Source organism: Phodopus roborovskii, unplaced genomic scaffold, assembly GCF_943737965.1.
Source record: "Phodopus roborovskii unplaced genomic scaffold, PHOROB, whole genome shotgun sequence".
NCBI lineage: Eukaryota > Metazoa > Chordata > Mammalia > Rodentia > Cricetidae > Phodopus > Phodopus roborovskii.
The window spans coordinates 1227956-1250000 of record NW_026126434.1 but is presented as its reverse complement, the minus strand read 5'-3'; the positions used below and the strand labels follow the sequence as shown (position 1 = coordinate 1250000).

The 22045-nt window shown below is 47.1% G+C and overlaps 1 protein-coding gene across 2 annotated transcripts in view; it reads right to left on the bottom strand.

Moving 5' to 3' along the window:
• The window catches only part of Ptpn14 (protein tyrosine phosphatase non-receptor type 14), a 185231-nt gene that overhangs the window by 120887 nt on the left and 42299 nt on the right, over nucleotides 1-22045 (bottom strand). For both annotated transcript variants that reach the window (XR_007834671.1, XM_051186609.1), the window contains exons 7-14: nucleotides 19228-19316; nucleotides 16104-16191; nucleotides 15097-15179; nucleotides 12641-12698; nucleotides 10790-10868; nucleotides 7325-8796; nucleotides 3858-4001; nucleotides 2147-2365 (exon numbers count right to left, since the gene is read on the bottom strand). Coding sequence is in view for 1 of the 2 variants with exons in the window: in XM_051186609.1 (XP_051042566.1) it covers nucleotides 2147-2365; nucleotides 3858-4001; nucleotides 7325-8796; nucleotides 10790-10868; nucleotides 12641-12698; nucleotides 15097-15179; nucleotides 16104-16191; nucleotides 19228-19316 (2232 nt within the window). In the remaining variant the exon portion in view is untranslated. The remainder of the gene's footprint in view (nucleotides 1-2146; nucleotides 2366-3857; nucleotides 4002-7324; nucleotides 8797-10789; nucleotides 10869-12640; nucleotides 12699-15096; nucleotides 15180-16103; nucleotides 16192-19227; nucleotides 19317-22045) is intronic.

Here is a 22045-nt window from a genome sequence, read left to right as displayed (position 1 = left end):
AAGGGCTGTGGTTCTGAACAATTTGAAGAGCAGTGTTCCATGGCAGACTTTTAATAAAAGCATACTTTACCACACAGAAAACATGCCATTGACAAAAACAGACCCAGAGAACTGGAGGCCACCTCTGTGTGAACACTTTGTGACTGGTCTTCCATGTCTGTGCCTTGACAGGACAAAGATGAGCCCCTTTACACATCCATGCAATGCAGACCTCCAGAGGGCTCAAGAAGCAATGGGGACATAACTGTTTGAGATTTGCCTCCTCATTTATTTTGTGAGAAGACATACTAACTTCATTCTGACAAAAAATAACATCTGCTATCATCTCACTACACAAGACTTGCTCAGGTCAAGGTTGGCAAGAAACCTGACTTTCCACATACTGGTGGGAGAAAAACCCACGGGCTCACTGGGAGGGGCGATGGAGAGGGTCTGTGGAACTGGGATGCGAAACACTATCCTTCCTGGCACCCAACATACAGGAACCATAAAGACTGGCAGAGAAGGCTGCCTCCTTCAAGTACTGACAGGAGCGCATTAAAAACTGCATGGATGCTATCAGTTGGTACTGCAGAGGGAGATTCAAAGATATGGCTCCACCTCTGAAGGAACTCAAACTCCTTCGGGGTCAATGGCTGCTTGGAACCCAGGGGAGCAAACAGTGGTGAAACACATAGCTCAATTCCAGAAGCCAAGGGCAAGTTCCTGCAAGCTCTCTGGGCCGGTGAAATGCTCCTACATCTACCCTGGATTCCGTAAGACGAAATGTGGGCCTCGGAGAATACCGCAGAAGGGAAGGCATCTCGGGTAATAATGCCCAAAGGCTACTGTTTATGTGGAGTGACAGCTGTTTCCAAAGAGCAGATGGAAAACAGGGAAGAGACTGGGCCAAGGGAAGAGGCCAGGAGAATATCCCCCTGTATGGTATTCAGAAGCACTTCATCTGGAAGCAGCTGCGCCATCTTCATCTTTGAGTGGGTTATTGTGCTCATTATTTCGTAATCTAAGACCATCATTGGTTTACTGGAGAGTTCCCTATCACTCATTATTCATTATTTTATTGGTTTTGTTCTTGTTCTCAAAATAGAAAAAAAAAGCACCTGCATGTTATAAATGCATACACACAGTGCCATGTCCTGTGCATAAAAACATTATACCCAATTATGCCACATTTTTCATGTCCTATGTGGAAACTAGCTATGAGTGATACACAAACCAGATGCCTAACTACATTGGGAGTTCAAAGGAACCTTCTAGCAATTTCCACCAGAGCTGAAAAGTCCAAGGAAATTAAGAGTTCAAAGCTGCTAATCACATAGATTACTCAGTGAATTGTGTTGCTTGAAAATGTTCTATACATACTGACTAATAAGCAAAAGCCCGTGGAACACTCCCAGTTCAGAGGTCAGAGCCATGTTCTAAAGAAGTACAGCCAGTTATTAGGAGAAATGGGGAGAGGGAGCCACTTAGGAAAATCATTCACTCTAGGTACCCATGTGTTTACAGCTCTGAATTCTAACTGGGGTCTAGCTAAGCTATGATATACTGAGACAAGAAGTATTTGAGATATTAACAGGAATTCCACACCATGTGGGCTGAAGAGATGACTGAGAGATTAAAAACACTTGCTGCTCTTGCAGAGAACCTGAGTTCAGTTCCCAGCACCCACATGAAGGTTCACAATTTCTGTAACTCCAGTTCCAAAGAAACTGATGCTCTCTTCCTACCTCTACAGCCACCAGGCATGTGCATGGTGCACATATTCACGTGCAGACAAACATACCCATAAAATAAAAATAAGTAAATCTAAAAAGAAAAGGAACCTTGCACTCCCATTCACTGGCTGAGGATCTGCTGCAATCAACTGTGGTTTGTGTATAAATCACTCCACTCTCATAAACAGCACCAAAAATTAGGGTTTGGCTCTAAGGCCAATTGCCTGTGGTATTATAAAGAAACAATAGTTGGTGCTGCTATTGGGCCGAAAATAAAAACAGCAGTGGTTTGGGCAGAGTTCTGTCACCTGTGAGTGACAAACCAACAGGACAGCCTCACTTGCCATGGCTTGGGGAACGTTAGTGTATCTCTGCAATAACAAACACAGCCTGTGAGAGTATCCCAGGGTGTGTCTCTGATACCCTCTCACCTTGATGTGGGAGGCGTTGATGTAGCCTGTGTTGTTCTCTTTGGTGGGGATGAGTTCCACCCGGTTCTCCTCATAAGGCACAACCTCTCGGATACGGCTGCGCTCAGCGTTTTCTGGCAGCGTGGCAGTGCTGACGATACCATTGGCCTTTTTGTTTGGGATCTGCTCATACTCTGTGAACACCATTCCCTCTTCCAGCTTCTCCTTCAGAGCTCGGAGCTGCAAGAAGAACAGGGTGTCAGCTCTCCCAATCCTGATTGAGCACCCAGGCTCTCTGCACTCCCAGCAAGGGGTTTCTGAGATGAAGACTCGGTGGGTACTTAGCTACTTACTGCCCACACTATCACCCACACCACTAGTCTCTCTGCGCTGACAACTGTTTGCCATATCACTCACCTATAAACTGCAATCTGCAAAGACTGGCTTAAGTGGATATTCAAATTCCATGTTCCTATTACTTGTACTGCCTATGACCTTTGCTGATAAGGAGAGTGTCAGTCTTAACTATTCAAGCATCCTTTACCCTCACAGCATTTTTTACCGAATGAACTTTTACTAAACTGAACTTTTACTTAAGTTCACAGTTGTAGAGTGCTGAATATTAACCCACACAACACAACTTGCCTTTTTCCTTCCTTGGACAAACCACTAATTTCAATTGCATCATATTAATTGGGGGAAATGTCCCTTCTGACCCAAGAAAAGATTCTAATACCAGCATCTGGTGACAGAGAAATCTAGCATGCTATCATGTCATTTAGTGAACTTAGGAAAACAGTTTCCAGACCTTCTGGTAGCAAGCCCAGCAACTTAGGGCCCCCCCTTTTCACCTCAGCAACACAGGATCAATACCTAACTAAAGAACTATAGGTCACATCACTTCACAGTTCTCAAAGAGAACCACGGGAACCCTAAAACCCTGGATGACTGTTTCCTAGGAAACAGCAGTCATTACAAAAATCATTGAGTGTGACAGCTGGAAAAATTAACTTTCTCATCTTACAAAAACGGTTCTCCACACTTATAGAAACATAATGGTTTCATTGCAGAAAATGAATTTTTTTTTTTTTTAGTATTTCCCCCACCACTCCTCAGCATGTTTCAAATTAGTGCATCTTTGAATTCAGTTGTGTGAGGAAAACAAGTATGTCAATCACATCAGAATGCAAATTTGCATTTTTCCTTAGTCAGTGTTAAAATTATGAAAAATGCATAAAGAATTAGTAATCATATTAGGCACTTATGATTACAAAGTAAAGAACTAAGTGAGTAGGCCAAGGTCATACAGCTTGATAGAGCTTGGTCTTTTGTTTTTTATTGTTTGTTTAGGGGAGGAAGCACGCTGTTCAGAGGTCACAGTGCACCTTGAGAAAGTCGGTTCTCCATTGGCACATTGTCAGTTCCAGGGATTGAATTTAGGTCTTCAGACTTGGGAGCAAGTTCCCACACCCACTGAGGGATCTCACCAGCCCTGGGGCTAGACTTCTTAATAAAGCGTCAGTACACTAGCTTGGTAAGTGTGGAGACCAGAATGAAGAAACAGGAGATGTTGGGAAGGGTTTGTTTTCACACAGCACACTTGGACCAAGTCTTCTTCAGTTTGAAAGAATGAACCCACGAGGCAAACAGCACTGACAGGCCTGGGCAAAGAGGGACACCTGGAATCTGGAGGCACAGGGAGCAAGTCACACCCGACAAGCCCAGCACTCACCCTCTCGTCTATGGGAACTCGGGTGGCATCCTGTCGACTGTCTTCCCGCCCCGGGACGCGGGCCACAGAGAGCCCATTCAGCGCTGCCAGCATCAGTGGCCTCCTCTGTGGGTCCAGGCCTGCCATCTTCTGCTTCTCTAGATTCTTCCGGCAAGAAAAGACACGTTCTCATTGTTTATAATTCCAGGGGAAGGCTGGAATGTGTTTTAATCTCCCCAAATCTGTAACTCCCCAGCCAAGGAATGCAGACATTCACCATTAGCAGGGCAAATTCAAACACAGACTTCCCACTACTCCCACCGTGCCCAGGGAAGCCGGTTCTTACAGGACCCTAGGGCCTTTACTCTTAATTAACTCATAAGTTAGAAAGATAAAGACAGACTCCCTAGCAAATACACCTTGCCACGGGGTTTACAAGAGAACAAAAACAGGGTTTGTATAAATACACTGTAGAAAACTATGGGCTGGAGACAGAAGAAAGGAAACCGAGGACTTCAGGGAATGAGCCCATCATGAGGACAGGCCTTCTGCACTGACTAATGGTGTAAAACCCGCTGGCTATAGTGTTGATTAACAGAGCCATACGCAGAAGCAAAAATAGAAAACTAGGTTTCTATTCTGAGGGGCTCAAGCTGAAGACCTGAATCTTAACACTTACTCCCAGTCCCTGAGACACCTGCTTTGCCATACTTTACAAAGTCACCACCATTCCAGTCTGGCCACAGACCATGAATCACCAGGCCTCCCAGCCCTTCTCGCTCCATCCAGAGTGAACGAAGGGCATCATTGGAGGGTCTTGACAAGAGCATGGACTGGCCAACCCTATATCCCCTCATCTCTGGGCTGAGCCAGGTGTAGTCAGGGATGGAAAATCCTCCCTCTTTACTGTTGGCAGCCTACCGTGTACATCACTTGAAAATCATTTTGTCTGAAGATATACAGGGAAGAGTATGAAAGAGACAATTATGATGCTAACTGGAGCAATGCCAGTCTGTAGATGCCTGTGACTGCTAGAGATGCAGGCGTAGCCTGGTCTCTTCAAGGATTTATTTTCTTATTCTATCCTTTATTAATGTACTCCTGGAGGAGGTATCTTGATGGGGCCATGTTGTTGGAAAAATGGCACTGAGGAAGATGGGGGTGGGGAGGCAGGGACATGGGGAGAAACCCTTGTGAGGGATGGTATCAACAGGCAACTACTCTGGGGACAGGCTGACCCCACAGACAATCAAGGGTGCATCAGAGAGCAGGGGGCAAGCTGTGAGGTGTGATGGGCAGCTGCAGAGTAGAGTGACTGTGTGCCTACAAGAACAACCTCGGTGCCTCCACACCAAGTAGCCCTCTGGGATGAGTCTGGATCCATCTGCTGGTTAGTTCAGTTTTGTGAAAGGAAATTCTCTCCTATTCCCCCTTTTCCACTGAGTCTTGAAATGCTCCAAAGGTTTTGTTTTGGTTTGATTTTTGAGATCAGGTCTCTCTAGGTAGCTCTGGGTGTTCCTCAAAGCTGGAAGCAATCCTCCTGCCTCTGCTTCCAGAGCTCAGGGATTGTTATTCTTGGGAAAGGCACACTACCCACCCGGAGAGAAGTGACTACAGAACCAGGCCTCTTAGGTGCAAGTGCCATTCATCCCATTAGCTTTCCAGCAGGGACAATAAAGAAATAGCTAGCTAAATAAATAAATAAAGCTGGCTTTCTTTGCTCTCTGAACCTGACTCCAGGCTCCAGGACTGAAGGTTGGAAACATCTTCAAGGCATGAAGGATGGGACACTAAGGACAGCAGGCTGAGCAATTTACCACATGAAAAGCAATGGAGAATATAGGGAGCTCCCTGTACCCAACCCTCCACACAGGCTTGAGGTTTCTTTCTGTTCTCTTAGTGTGAGGGGTTGGTTGGCTGCAGCAGCCTTTCTCCTACTCTCCATAAACAGAGGCCTGGGGAGTTGTGTGGGTGCTGCCTAGGCCACTGAGTACAAACACTGACTTAGTAACAAAGATTCATTTTGAGTGTTAGAGCCACTGGCACAGGTGGCCTTCTTGCTTGACCTGCTGGCGCTTCTCTGAGGCTGGGACATTGATTGACCAAGGGCAGCAGCAGCCTGTGAACTCCTAGTTGCATGGGCCTGTGTGAGGGGATCTAACAGGGTTAGGGATGTTGATATGGGCAGTCATGTTCCCAAGCTAAAAGCTAATCTGCCACCACCCTGGAATAAAACAGAACTGGAGGAGGGGACAGCAGAAAATACTTCATTCTTCCCTGTTTGCCGGATGCTTCCAAGCAGGGGACCAGCACCAGGGCTACGGCCAAAATGAGGTTACAAGACCATGTGGACATTGTTAAGTCTCCACTTGGCAGGGCCAATCTGAAAGCTTGATGTGTATGGTGATGGGTTCCTGAAGCCAAGGCAGCTTTTAAGGGGCCTGGAGCCAAGAAGTATTGAAACATCACTTTAAACCGATGAATTACTTTTTTCCAAGCTGGGAAAACTGTCTCTTCACGGTACTCACCCCCGCGTTTCACTCCATCCCCAGCCAAAGGGCTGTGTGTGTGTGTGTGTGTGTGTGTGTGTGTGTGTGTGTGAGAGAGAGAGAGAGAGAGAGAGACCCCCACACAAGAAGCATGAAGTCCATCCACACTGACTCTTGTCACCACCCTGCTGACCACCAGAACTCAGGAGCTGAGCTGCCTTCAGATTGTTCTAAAGTAACAAGGTTGGATTCGACCTCTGAACCCAGCAGTGTGGTTCTGTAAAACTTTGGCCTTTGCTTCCTGTCTGGGTTGATTCCCAAGAATGAGTGCCGAAGACTCAGTAATGAGCCTAATGACCGCCAACAAAGCAAACGTAATAAATACAAGCATTTTCCGGAGTTCCTAAGTGAAGGCTAGCGGCCTGACCGCACGGCTGTGATGAGTGGAAAAGCAGTCAGCTGGCTCAATTCGTTACATAATTGGAAGGCTTTTTAAGGAGGTCAGGACTTCCAGGGAAAGTGGCAATGAGGATTTTTCCCCCAGCAGCAACTACAATCCAACAATGTTCTCATTGTAAGAGGTGTTTATTTTCTTGTATATACACATCTGCCACCATGTGGTCTCGCCCAAACAACAGGACTAGCTCTCTAGGCTGTGTGCATCCTAGTGAAGGGTTATCTGTAATAGTGACACTGCAGAGTATCTTCAATTGTGGCATGTAAGCAATGCATGTGCACACACGCATGAGCTCTCATAGAGGGAATCTGATGGGAAAGTCCTCAGAAACATGCCCAATCACTAAAATGTTCTTGTACTGAGTACACCAGCCACAAGCCATGTATGGAAAGGGGATAGAAGTTGTTACTTGACGTCTGGTGACATCAATGCCAAAATGCTCACCATTCTTTAAAGCCCAGCACACCCCCTGAAATCCCCTCCTCTAGGCCTCCAGCACCAGGGCCCCCTACCATCAATGACCTGGGAGTGGGAACACTCACCCTAGTCATCATCTCTCTCTCTATAATGCTGTCCTCCAGTGAGAACATCTCTGACACAGGCCTTTCCTTCACAGGTTCTTTCTTGACCCGTTCCTTCACGCTGCTGAGGTCAGGCTCAGAGATGGAGGGGCCCAGAGAGGCCCCGTTGACAGCCAGCTGCTCAGTCCGGGAGACACTGAGGGCCTTGGATGGCCCGTGTCTCAGCACCCTGGCTCTGGCCATGGCAGGAAGGAGGGTCCCCTGGTCCTGCCGCAGGGCCCCGTTACTGACACTTTTTCTGGGCCCTGGGTACTCAGGCGGGGGCCTGTTGGGAATGCGGGCCAGGGCAGCCTGCAGCTGGGCACTGTATTCCACCTTCTCCCGAAGCACAGGGATCGCAGGCACCGCCTCAGGGGCCTCCTCCTCATCCTCACTTTCACTGCTGTGGATGAGCATGGTAGCATCTGAGAGTGTCTTCTTGTGGTGATACTGGGGAAGCCTGTGCACTTCACGGCCACCTGCCTCCTCAGAAGGGCCCTGCTCCCGAAGCGTGTTACGCCGAGCCACAGGGATGTTGAGTGATTTCAGTGTCATGGCCTCCATGCCTCGCACCATACTGTTCATCACCTCCAGGCTGTGGCGTTTGTTCACCGTGCCATGGTGCTTGGTGGCTGTGAGGGGTTCGCTCACCTCCTGTAAAGACTGGTGGACCACAGGAGAGCTGTCCTCCTGGAAGGTCTTCACAGACAGCTGGACCTTCCGAGTTACCAGATCGGGGCTGCTGCCGCTGACATATTTGTGGCGGTGGCTGGCGAGGTCTGGGGTGCTGGTGGCAGGACGAGGCCGAGGGTAAGGGGGTGGTGGCCTAAAGAGGCAATTCTTGAGCATGTGGGCTGTGCTATAGTTTTGTGTTCCTTGAAGCTGCATGTTGGCCAGTTCTGGGGTGCTCACTGTGTGCGAGATGGAGCTGGCCCCTGGCTGGCTAGGCACTGTACAATTCTTGGGGTTCATCTGGTCAGATGGGTTAACAAGTTTGTGGCCGTAGCCCCCCTGGGGAGCATAAGAGACAGTGTAGGGATGTCTCTCCCGCATCTCGGGCTGGCTGTACACCAGTTCCTCGGGCTGGTTGTAGGCGTGGGTATTAATGATGCTGAGGTTACGCAGAGACCTGCTCTGGCTGTCCACATGCATCAGTCCCCTCTTCATCTGCCGCATGACTGTCTCATAATCGGGGGTGGGCCTGTAAGATGGCACGATGATGGTGCTGTGACGGTGGCTGGGGATGTAGTCAGCCCTCATGATGTCACTCCCAGGGATGCTGAGGTTGGAGGACACTGGAGAGGCCTGGATGAAGCTTTGGGAGCAGCTGAGGGAGTTAATGCTGTGAACACTACACACACTGCCATTGGTGACTGTACCATTTAAGTAATTTAAGTCCAGGCTGTTGTGAGAATTGCAATACAAGGCTTCTTCATTCCCAGGGAAAATGCTGTCTGTAAAAAGTCAAACAGAGGAACGTGAATCATCACACCACACAGCAGAGCTCATCCCTATGTCCCTGGAGGAATCTTCCCTGACCCTCACCCTCATGTCACAAAGAACCGTTATCATGGATGAAGTGTCCGTGTACAGAACATGTCAGAGCACACTGCAGAGGAAGAGATTAGTGTGGGCATCGCATAGGCGCAGTCTCAAATTTGCTATAATTAGATTCAGACAAAGAGCTATTTGTTGGGTAGACCTGGTGTCTGGTACACAGCTTAGGGGTAGAACCGGGTATTTGGGCCAGGAAGTCAAGAGTTTTAATAGAGCAATAGACTTGAAACTGCCTCACCCTCAGAGCTGCTACTCTCTGACTACATCCGAATAGGGCTCTTCACCTAAGGGACTGCAGAGCATTCAGAGAGAAGCAAGGCTGACGACGTGGCCAGCATGGCCATGGCTTCTGAGCAGCAGTCAATGGACGGCAAAGTCAGAATTGAGTTTTTGAGGCATTCCTGAAACCATCTTCTGCTCCACAACCATGGCTGCTGATCACATCAAAAAGTAACAAAGGCTGAAAGAACCCAAAGAGCTACAAAGCTGTTTTTATGTGCCTTTATGGTATGCATGTATGTGGGGGCATGTGCATGCATTTGTATGGCGGACCAATGCTTATGCCGGGAAGCATCCTTGGTCTCTCCTCTATTGGATCTGCTCAGGCAGGACTCTCGGTGAGACTCTGAGCTTGCTGATATAGCATCTCTCTAGCCGTCTGGCTCAGGGGATCCCACCACTGCCCTCTGAGGCTGGGACTTCAGGCAGGTGTCACCCTCACTGAGCATTTGTGTGAGTTCTGGGGAACCATACTCTGGTTCTCACTCTCACAGCAAGTGATTTAACTGCTGTGCTGGAGAACTTTGATGTCAGCTTTACATATGGGGAAGAAGTTGTAATTGAGATATTGCCTCCATATGGTTGGCAAGACTGTGGGGGCATGTTCTTGATGAATGGTTGGTGTGGGAGGGCCTAGCTTACTGTGGGTGCTGTCACCTGGGCAGGTGGTCTTTGGTGGTATAAGAAAGCAGTGTGCCATGAGGAACAAGCCAGCATTCAGTGATTCTCCATGGCCTTCTGTATCGTTCCTGCCTTGAGCTCCTACCCTGACTTCCCTCAGTGATGAAATGTGATCTGAGAATTATAAGCTGAAATAAGCCTTGCTTCTCACGTTGTTATTGATCATGGTGTTTTATCATAGTAATAAGAAACCCCAACTAAGACAACCCATGAACCACAACAGCCAAGTTATAAATCACATTGACTCTGGATATGCAATCTCTCTCTCTCTCATTCTCTCTCTGTGTCTCTGTCTCTCTCCTCCCCCCTCTTTCTCTCTCACACACACAGAGTTCTCATGTGCAAATTTTAACATTAACCTCTGCCTCCCTTTTCTGTATGGAAACAATAGTACCACAGGCTTACTGTGGGATTAAATGAGTGGGATTAAATACACAAGTCCCTGGACTAGCACCTGATACCACCGCTGCATCCATGTTCATTCTTGTCCCTGTACACACTGAAAAGGCCTGAAGGGGGAACAGGAAAAAACACTGAATGATGAGGGTGACAGTCCCTCAGTTACCCCATCACCACGTGGCTGCTCCAAGCTCCTGACATTAGCACTGAGGGTGAAGTCAGTCACTCGGCTAGGGAGGGCTGGGCTGTCAATCTCCACCCTTGGCCCACTAAGAAGACAAGTAAACAAGAATGTATCCTCCAGGTTGGCCTAGGAGGCCAACTTCTTCCGAGTTACCCAAATCTGAGGGATTTTTCTTTCCAGGCAGCTGATATGCTTAATTTCACAAACTGAATATGCTGGCCACTGTGATTAGACAATTACAAAGTTAAAATCAAACCATCATTGACATTTTCTAGCAAGCTTTTCTGTTGTGGACCCAGCCATCTGTCTTAAAGAGGCAGAAGGGTAGGATACGGTTAGTTAGTTACCTTGGGAAGTATGGGTCTCCGAGTAGTGCTCACTGCACTGCACATGCATGGGAGGCAGGATGTACGGCTGCTGCCTTGGCTGAAACAGAGAAAACAGAGCTGCAGATGCTGCAAAGACACTTGGGAGAGGCCAAAAACCAGCCCCAACCCAGAGAAGCACACTGCAGCTGCTCTGCAGTGTGGTCCCTCTGACCCACCGACTTCTACAGACCTAAGATCCCATCTCATAGTGATGCTGAGAACAGCAGAAATTAGGTCAAGGTCAAAGAGAGAAAAAAAATGCCAGCATCCAAAGTCTTGAGTACAGCTGTTGTTTGGGGTGTTGCACACTGGCCACATTCTCTGGGCCTTTGAAACAGGTATAGCCAAAAGAGACGCACCCATCCAAGAAATGTATTTTACTGTATCCAAAACTGGCTCCCTACACAGCAGCAGAGCCCACAGTTCCAGTACATAGAACCACGGGAGGTTCATGTAGGGTCAGGGATGTGTTAAGCTGGGCCCAGTGGTGAATTGACATGAGAGTTCAAAGTATGACGCATATAGTCTCAAGGTCACTGCAGAATCACATATGGCAAGGGCCAGACAGACACTCTAGTCCAGAAAGGACATCCTCTTGGCCAGTGTAGATCCTTTGTCACTGACCGTGAGTGGGGCAGTTAGATCATTCTGAATTGCTCGTACTGCAGAAGAGGGCATACTTGGCGTTGGTGGCAGATAGCTATTATCTCAAGATAACTGACTTAGAAGCAGTGCTTGGTGGCCCACACCTTTAATCCCCGCACTTGGGAGGCAGAGGCAGGTGGATCTCTGTACCTGCAAGATGAATCTGGGCCATCTAATGACTTTCAGGGCACCAAATGGAGAACAAGGTAGGTCATGAAAACTAGAGATCCAAAACTCAGCAGGAGCCAGAGAAGAAAAGCATGACATGAACTAAGAGAATTTCAGGTGCTAAGGAAAAGGTGCTGCTCACTCCTCTAAATAACCCCAGAAGTCCTGGCAGGTGCTTTTATAGTTGCAATCTCAAAGTAGTCTTTCTTGTGTTGACAACACATAAACTAACTAAAATTGTCTACAGTGGGTAAGGACTGTCGGCTTTATGAACTAGAAGAAAATGAGGGCACAATGACAGGCTAGGCGCACCCTGGATGTGGAGGAAACTCTTTGGTGCTCATATCTATGGACTCAGGGAACTGTACATCTAGAAGAGTAGGAAGGTCACATGCCTTAAAAAGCTATGACAATTAGAAGACAAATAGTCTTCTAGCACCCCTGAGTAACCCTTAAAACAGAGAGCCTACAGCAGACTTGTGTACAGCCTTGCTTCCTGCTCATGTCACCAGGGAAAAAGAACAGCTTTAAAAAAAGTAAAAGTCAGCCAACGGCTAGGGGCTTTATTGACCAAAGTCTGGAAATTAGAAAATGTCCAATGTCCCATCTGTTTCAATATATTGAGACAGTTAACTAGACTCCATTTTGTTGCCATTCATTGAAAGCATTTTCTGGTTAGTTTGCTCGTCACTATCTGTGGCAGTGAATCCCTTGGAATCTGTGGCACTCACAACTGGGACATGTTACCAGAACAGATGAGCAAATGGTCTGAAGGTACATTATCATTCTGGCCTGGAATAAGCTTGGGGATTTCCTCAAACCACGAGGAGAGAAGAGGTAGGTGGGACAGGTAGGTGGGACACAGGGGATATTTACCACACCCCCTGCAAGTAAATGACAGCCCTCTAGACTGTAAGAAGTCTCCTCTGGTCATGGTACCCTTAGTCACATCCCCTCAAATCCATAACACAATCCTTACCCCAACAGCCACACCACTGGCCCAGAACTTATACGTACCAGGGAGGACCGGCTCCAGGTGGGCTGTCGTCTGATTGGGGGTGGAGAATTTGACTGTCTATATGAAAAATAAAAAATGAGGACCATCATTATTGCTGACCAAAATTCAAAAGGTCACACAGACAAGGGACACTAAGAGAGGGGCCAGGCCTCTCAGCACACACAGCATGCTCAGTTCATGCCTGTACACCAGCACTAAGAACTCAACTCTTTCATCCTCAAAATGTCCCAAACACATATTTTTGTCATGCTTTCTCATTATTACAAGAACACTGAGACTTTACTACTAAAGAAATATGATGAGAGGAATCAAGACTGGAAAACCTCACATCATATAGGCTTTTAAAACAGTGTCCTGTGTAAACTGTGTGTATGTGCGTAATGAAAACGTTCTGATAATGCTTCCAGTTTAAACAAAATTCCAAAGTAGAAAAAATATTTTTCAGTTTGAGACCATAAAGATAAGACACACTGCAAATGTTTATCAAGCCAGGTGCCTTTGTTGTTTGATTTAACTGTGTTCTCATGCTGGGGGGGAGGGGGGATTAAAGCCAACAAAGGGTAGGCAAATATTCCATAGCTGAGCAACCCAGCAAATCTTTTACAGAGAGAGTACTCCAGCACTGATTAAACAGCAATAAGAGAGAGGTGCGACGAAACGGAACACAGAACATCCATTCTTGAGAGTGGATATCAGGTGGTCCCAGTACCACACAGTGTTTAAAAAGCAAAATGAAAAACAAGATACAGACTTTTCATGGGGATAAAACTCTTCAAATACAGGCTCTTCTGATTAGGAGAATCTTCTACCTGCTTGCTCATAAATGTCTTTGCTGAAGGTTTTTAGCAGCTAGACAAATTCAGTGTTATCACATCCATGTTAAACATGGTCTTCCAACTCTTCCTGCCCAGGTCAAAGGTGAAGCAACCATATTCTAGAGCAAAGTATCCAGATGGCAAAGACCAGTTCTGCAGGGGTGGATGCTGTGTGACAAGTGATGAGTGGACAGGCCTGGATGGAGAAGGAGGCTACTGAGACGATTCAAGTTTTGGAGAACTCTAGGGGAATGCCCTTAACTTGATTATAGAGCTCACCATGTATGTGGGAAGGATGAGGTTAAGTGCTTCCCATGCCATGTCAGGAAGAAGAAAGGCAGGGTTGACCCAGAACAGAGTTCTTGATTTTCAGTGTTACATGTGGTGTTCATGGATATTAGAAAAGACCATACAATAAACATAAATGTTGAACACAGCAATGAAGCCATTTGCTAAGAAACAGTTAAAGAAGAAGATGGCAACTCTAAGGGGTTCACAATCACCACGCAGAAGCCAGCTATAGAACTCTTGATGGTGTCGAGGCCACGACACAAATGCAAAGGCAGGAGCAAACTAGAACCATATGCATATGATGAGTGTGTCTGCAGAAGTCACAGTCACCTTCTTGCTTGGCCCGTCTAACCCATCTTTGCTAACTTCACTGGTAGGCCTATATCAGATGTACTTTTGACCCTAGCATTGAACAATGGAGGTGCCTGGTTTGACAGGACCTGTGCTATGGTGGAGGGAAAGAAGTCTGCTTTGACCTGGGGCTCCAGTTCTGAGCAGCTGCCTTCTCCAGGGATACCTGCCATGTAGCAGTATTCCACCCTGCTTGGATGTGGCCACTGTGGGAGTGGAAAGACAGTTCCCCTCTTGCATTTACATCCCTGATGCTCTTTGAACCAATACTAAACACCTTGGGGGCCGAAGAGGCAAATGTGCTCTGTGGAGGGAATGCCTTTTGAAAGCAACCGACGTAAAGGCAATGACAGAGTGGGCCCCCGGCACGCCATCTCCGAGGTCAGGCCATGAGGAAGTGCCCTCAATCAGACTCAGACTTATCATCTTTATTTCCGAACTAAATTAAAAAGACACACAGATGCATGCCATCTCGGAGTGCCTTCCAAATCCCCCTCTAATTACCCTGGCCTCTCATTTGCAGTCAGATGGCACGACCCAAGAGCGCACGCAGGGCTTGCCAACTGTGAGCGGAAACAGGCCGATCCAGCGGCAGCATCCTCTCTTTTAAGTTGGCTCATCACTCAGCTCCCCACTCCTGAATATACTCCACATCTAACACGGAGGGGCACCTGGGCAAATTGGGAACAGCTGGGCTCTTCCGAACTCAGCGCCGAGTGCGGGAAAGGCACTGATGTGGCCCACCCATCCAGGAAGTTAAACATTTATAGTCAATTTGGGAATGATTGTCTCTCTAGGCACACGGACTGCAGTAGACTGCACTTAAAACTTCTTTCCCTTCTGACTGGCTTTAGACTACTCCTATGGCTGCTATGAAGATCAAGGGAAAAGAATGAATGGAAACAGGGCCACAACTCCTCAGAGGCACTCGATTTAATAGGACCAAGCCATTCAGAGATGGAGGGGGCGGGGCAGCGGTGAACTAAGCGTTTACTTACTCAGTGCAGATCTTGTTCTGTTTGTAAAATTTGTGCCGGGTTGTAAATAACCGAGAAATATACTTGGCATTTTCAATGTCATCCTTGAAAAAGAAGAGGTAGGAAAAAAAATAATTATTAGTAGGATTAGATACATGTTTCACAAAGATGCGATGTGTAGACACCCATTCCCTCTCCTTCCATCTGAAGTACAAGATAACATGCTAGGCCAGGAAGCAAATCAACTTTTGTGATTTCAATGGAGCCCAAGCTACCATGGCCCAGCAAAGATGGCATAAATGGCCATCTGCTAATGAATTCTTCACATCAAAAATGCTAGGTCTGCAATGATGAACTGGCAGGTTCTCACCTAATTCTAAACCAGAACTTTCAAAACTAGTAACTGAATCAAGGCAGGGCCTAGAATTAACACCAAATCATTCAACCAGACACAGTATGACAAGGTCAACAGTCTTCACTCCCGAGAAGGGACTTGAGTAGGGAGAGGGTCAACTGACTCCAGACAGTGTAGACGGTGAGGGGACTGAAAAATCCAGGTCAGCCAGCAACAGAAAATGCAATGTGACATAATTAGGAGTCACCAGAGGAAGAGTGTGACCAGAGTACCATGGCATGCTGGACAAACTTGAATGTTAGTGCCAAAGCCAGTGGGAACATTCATCACTTGCAAGAAGTCATGCAGGGTCAGGCAAGTGTAGAAAGAATGCCTTCAACAGCACCAAGTCCCTTATGGAGTACAGTTGTATCCAATGGGCAGGCATGGGCTGCATGGACCCTCGGACCACCTAGGAAGGCAGTCCAACACTGTAAACATATTTATAACATTATGAGGAGGTGTGTGTGTGTGTGTGTGTGTGTGTGTGTGTGTAACCTTTGAGTGTGTAACAATGGGTCCCAACATTAAAAGGCTGGACATGTAAGTATTAGAACATGGAGAATGAGGTGAGGGCATTGTTAGCTTAAAAAAAAAAAATCCCTCCTCAAGCTATGCAAGCCCCTGGACTCACTGTGTGGAAGAGAGCAGTCTCCTCCTTGTCAATCAGCTCCAGCAGGATGGATGATTTGCTGTGGGTGACACTTCCGATGTCATTCCACCTGGGGCAAAGAAATGTGACTAGGTTTACTTGAAGATGACCCAAGAGAAAGGCCTCATCTTACAATTATGATGTAACTATTTTAGATATGTAACTAGCTTAAATATTCCACCTCTCAAGGGGGAAAATGGAAAGAAATCATTATGCACCAACTCACATAGTGACACTCATTCATGAAATGCAGTTTTCCTTATGGGGAGCTATATGAAAAACCTGCAAAGGTCTTGTTACTGTCCCTCCCCCCAAGTTTTGCACTGATGAGGCATTTCCCATGGCCCCTGCATGTTTTAGTGACCCCAAAGCATAGCTGAAGTTCTGTAGTGCATTTCACATTCACTGTGCCATCTTGGAAAAGCTGCCCAATGGCTGTTTCTGTATCTCCGCATCAGTCACGTGAACATGCTTTCCTTGCCTGTCCTCAGAGGCCTGTCTATAAAGGATGTGCAAGGGGCCGAGTCAGTGCACGGATCCAGGCAGGAAGACACAGGGAAACCACTGAGTGTGGGGGCCTGTGGTCGCCAGGGTCTTGTGGGGACTCAAATCCCAGAAGAAAGTACCAGACACTAGGAAATGAGTAGCTGCCTCCTGTTTTACATGGAGCCAGTTCCCAGCCATCTTTTTAATGGGCAAACTTCAACAGATGCCCCAGTTCCAGCTCCCCACCAGTCACTTTTGCCTTCCATTGTGCTCACTAAAGTGCCCCCTTCTGTTGAGTTTTTCTCTTTCTCCCTTCTTTCCTTCCTCCCTCCCTCTCTTCCTTCCTTCCTTTCTTTCTCCCAGGCAAGGTTTCAAGTATTCCAGGCTGTTCTCAAACTTAACCACGTAGCTTAGGGTGACCTTGAACTTCTGACCCTCCTGTTTTCACCACTACACAAGATGTTTATATGGTGCTGCCAGACTGAGTACAAGGCTTGTTGCATCCCAGGCAAATATAACACAACCTGGGCTCCATCCCCAGCCCTTTAAGGCTCAACTCTGGAGTCTCAAGCCCTAGCAAGTCCTTCCTCATTCACTACCACTCACCCAGAGAAAAAGAGCCTGCTGGAACCCTCACTCCCTACCCCACTGCAGTGCGAGCTTTTAATTCTGGGGTTAGATCTCCAAAGAGATTCTGGAAGACCACAGGCTCCTCATCCAGTAGGGACTCCTTGTCTCCATGTCTGTAATCCATGCACTGAGCCAGCCACCTGCACACAGTTCAAGTCTCACATCCTATCTGAGTCAGAAAAAGGCAGCTGATTTGCTCCTGAGTAGATTCAATGTAGACACTGGTGAGAACCTGAGTCAGTGAATCTACCTCCTAAGACTGGCTTGTGAGTTCTTACCTGGGTTTTTCAAATTGTCCCCCAGTCACCTGTCCATTCCAGAACAGCTATAGTCCCCCCGCACATGCCCCAGGAGTCCCCTCCCATCTCCACATGCTCCCTGACAGAGACTCCTGGCTGAGTGGCTACCAGCTGCTGCTAGGATCTCAAGATAGGAGGCTTCTTTCTCCCAGGAGAATTCTTTCAAAGCAACTGCCAAAACTCTTCAGGCACCCCTCACCCTGTGCCCGCCTGGGAACAGCTCCCAAGGAAGGGAACAAACCCAGCCAGAGGCTCCCCATTCTGACATCTGCATGTGGCCATTTTCATATCATGTATCATGATATGTAAGGTTGCTCATATCATGTAGGGTTGCTCATGTATGTGTAGGTTCACGTGTGTGTGTGTGTGTGTGTGTGTGTGTGTGTGTGTGTGTGTGTGTGTGTAACCCAGGGGACAACTTTGGGTAGCATTCCTCAGTTACCATCCACCTTGGTTTTTGAGAGTCGCCAAACAAGTTAGTTGGGCTTGCCAGAGAATCCCGAGGATGCACCTGCCTCTACCTCCCAGCTCTGAGGGTACAAACCTGTGCCACCATGCCCAGGATATTTTTATGTGGGTCCTGGGGACAGAAATTGGGTTCTTGTAAGACTTTACCAGCTGAGATATCATCCCCAGCCCTTAAAAGTTTGTTAAGTTGAGTAGGGCTGGGGAGGCAGAGGCATGAGGATTGCTATGAGTTCCAGACCAGCCTGATCTAAGGAACTACTTCCAGGATAGGCTCCAAAGCTACGCAGAGAGACCCTGTCTTGAAAACAAAATGCTTGTTAAGTTCTAAAGTTCTTTATACTCACAGTCTGTTTCAAAAATCAAGGGGGGAAATCCTAAGAAAAAGGGCAGAGTGAGGATCTAAGATAAGCAACACTCACCAGGATGGTTTTGGTTGGAAACTGTCTAAAAAGGCAGCCCTAACTGATCTGAGAGCTTGTGCTCTGCCTGTTAGAGCTGTCACGTATCAACTGTCTTAGATACACAGCTACACTTATCAGATATACACACAAGAATGGCATTCTGTCAATCAACATAGGGCCAGCCTGTGAGGGTACACAAAGGTGAGCGTGCTGTTGTCATGGAAACTCTAGGCAAATATGCAAAGAGCCAGCTAGTGGACATTCACCACATCCCTGGACAGGATTTGCTAGTACTAAATGGAAAAGGAGGTTAAAGGGTCCAAGTAATTAAAAAAACAAAGCACTCAGGTCATTTCACTTGTAATCACAGACTAACTGCCTCTCAAATAGACTTTTACAGACAACCTATCCCCTTTTGTTAGTGTAAAGATTACTTTGTCCTTGTCCAACACTGTGGTCAGGCAGAGGGTATAGGGCTGTGGCAAGAATCTGGTTTGGATCTAAACGGCCAGGGACAGTCCCAACAAAGGCAATCAGTGGAACTGACTACAGAGCCCACTCTTCCCACTCTTGAGGTCTGCCCTACTGACTCTGTAAGACTTGAAATGCATGTTCCCTGTAGTCAGAGAGGAAGGAATTGAATCCCCAGGGAAAGCAGTAGCAATTTCCCTCTAGACCCATCAATCCAGAAGGCGGCCAATTTCATATGAACTGAGAAAATGAAGCTCACTCAGGTCCAGGGTGGCTCTTAACTCCTTGCCTAACAACAGTCAATGGCACAGCCCACAGTCTCTGAGGGGAGAGAAGGGAAGAACACATTACCTGTAGATCACTGCCTGTCTTCCGATCCTGCTCCTCACAAAAATCCCCATAAAGAAAATGCCAAGGTGCATGCTGTTGCCATGATTGTCCTGCAGAGAATCAACAGAAGGCACCTGTTACCACCACGACCTCTGGGTCAAACAGCCCAGTGTCTGCCAAGAGACCAATGGAAAAAGATGGGGTAGTGGGGTGGGGTATAATGTGCATGTACACCACTGTGAGGTGTGGTATGGTGTGTGTGTATGTATACTACACAGTGAGGTGTGGTATGGTGTGTGTACATCACACAGTGAGGTGTGGTTTGGTGTGTGTGTATACTACACAGTGAGGTAATGTATGGTGTGTGTGTGTATATCACACAGTGAGGTGTGGTATGGTGTGTGTACATCACACAGTGAGGTGTGGTATGGTGTGTGTGTACATCACACAGTGAGGTGTGGTATGGTGTGTGTGTACACCACAGTGAGGTGTGGTATGGTGTGTGTACATCACACAGTAAGGTGTGGTATGGTATGTGTGTGATACTACACAGTGAGGTGTGGTTTGGTGTGTGTGTGTACTACACAGTGAGGTGTGGTATGGTGTGTGTGTGTACATCACACAGTGAGGTGTGGTATGGTGTGTGTGTGTACATCACACAGTGAGGTGTGGTATGGTATGTGTGTATACTACATAGTGGGATACTGTGTGGCCTTTAAATGGGATATTCTGGTATTTGAAACTGGAAGTCATTATTCTAAATGAAATAAGAAAGGCACAGGGAGATAAATACTATGTCCACTTAGATGGAGTGGAAGAGCTAAATAGAGGGTGAGAAGCTATGAGCCAAATTAGAGAGACTAATTCAGGGATCTACTGGGCTGACTATAGTTAGTAGCAACACACTGCTGTATTCTCAAAAATCCACTGAGAACAAAGTTCATGTTCACCCCAGAAAAAATGCTAAGACCGTGAGATAACACATATGTGAGTTAACTTGATTCCCCATCCTACATACATACAGGTTTCAGAAGACACTGCACTTAATAAATACATACCCATCTTATTTGTCATTTTAAAGATATAGACATTTACAAGGCAAGAGACAGCACCAACCTTGAGCCTGTGCCTGCAGGCTGCCCCCAGGCACCCCAGCAGTCCAGACCTATAGGTAGAATGAAGCCACAGAGCTCCCTGCCATCCCAGCTACTGAGCAATGGAGCAGGGACCCCCAACTGTGTGTCTCTCTTTTCCACATTCTATTTAGAGGCAATTTCATGATTCTCTCAGACTTGTAGAATATTTTTCCTTCAGGAACTTCTACTGAAGTTGCAGTTAATTTCCCTTTCTCTTTCATTCCTTGATTTATTTATTTATTTATTTATTTATTTATTTATTTATTTATTTATTTATTTATTTATTTATAAAGAAAAGGCTACCCATCTACATACTTTGAAGAGCTGGATATCATTTGGGTTTGTGTAAAATTTTACCCACCTTCACCCTGCTAGGGTCTAAGCTTTGCTTTCTCTCCAGCCCCTCCTTCTATCCTGGTCCTCATTCCCACAGGTGGTCCCACCCCCAAAACACTCCCTCATGTTCCCTGGGGTCCCTTTTTTCAGAACCCAAATTACTCAGATATACAACATTCCAGATGGTCTGCCAGCTGTTTTCTCCTGTCTCCCAATGAGATGTTTCCAATTTCATCCTTAATTTCTCCACTGTCTCCCATTTCTAGCATATATTTTTAAAATATCTGTTTTTATTCTATGGGTCTTTTGCCTGCACATAGGTCTATTCTCTTAATGCATATCTGGTACCCACGTAGGGTAAAGAGGATGGCAGAATCCCTAGGACTATAGTTAAGGACAGCTGTGAGCTGCCTTGTGGGTGCTGGGAAACAAACCTGTGTCCTCTGCAGAAGCAGCAAGTGCTCTTAACCACTGATCCATCTCTCCATCCCATTTCTGATACATGTTTAATTTCTGAAATGTTTAAACTGTCTTAATGATTGTTTTTATTTTTAATCAGGGGCTTATTATATCCCAACTGTCATGAAACTCACTATGTAACCAAGGGTGACTTTGAACTTCTGGTCTTCATTCCTGCACCTCCCACATACTGGGATTACAGACATGTGCCAGCATACATGGAGATGGGAACTGAACCCAGGGCTTGGTGCACACTGGGTAAGTGCTGGGTAAGCACCTTACCAAAGGATTCTTCCTGCAGCCTCTGCCTCTTGCAGGCTGCCGGATTCTCCCATCAGCCCCTGTTGTAAACACTGCAGGGCAATGCTTGGCTATCCACACTGACCGTGGACACGCGATGGTGACTGGGAGGAGTGGGGTGGGGCATGAGACGGAGGGAACGGAGGCCCCACAGGAGTCCGCCGGGGCCTTCGCCTGCAGGTCCACACCAGAGTCAGGTGTAAACGTGACTCAGGAAGAGACATCCCTGGAGCAAGACGATGGAAGAGCTGTACCACACTGGACTCTGCAGGCATCGCACTGCATCAAACTTAAGTGCTGGGTACCCCACTGCCCAGAGTTCTTGAGCTGTAGTCCTGGGCTGAGCCATGTCTGTGCAACCTTCTATGAGCCCACAGGCTCCATCAGTATGGGAGCAGCTCAGCCAGCAGCTACATGAGTGTGTGTGGAGGGTTAGGAAAGGCAGACAGTGCCCAAGGAGGGCTGGGGACATTTGGGGGACCTATGGAGAAGTGGGCCCTAAATGGTAGTGCACATAGGAGACATTGTTCATCTTATCATTTACCCACACACTCTGCTGTCTGCTTGTGCAAACTTCAAGGCAGGCCACTCCCCACCCCTAATATTGT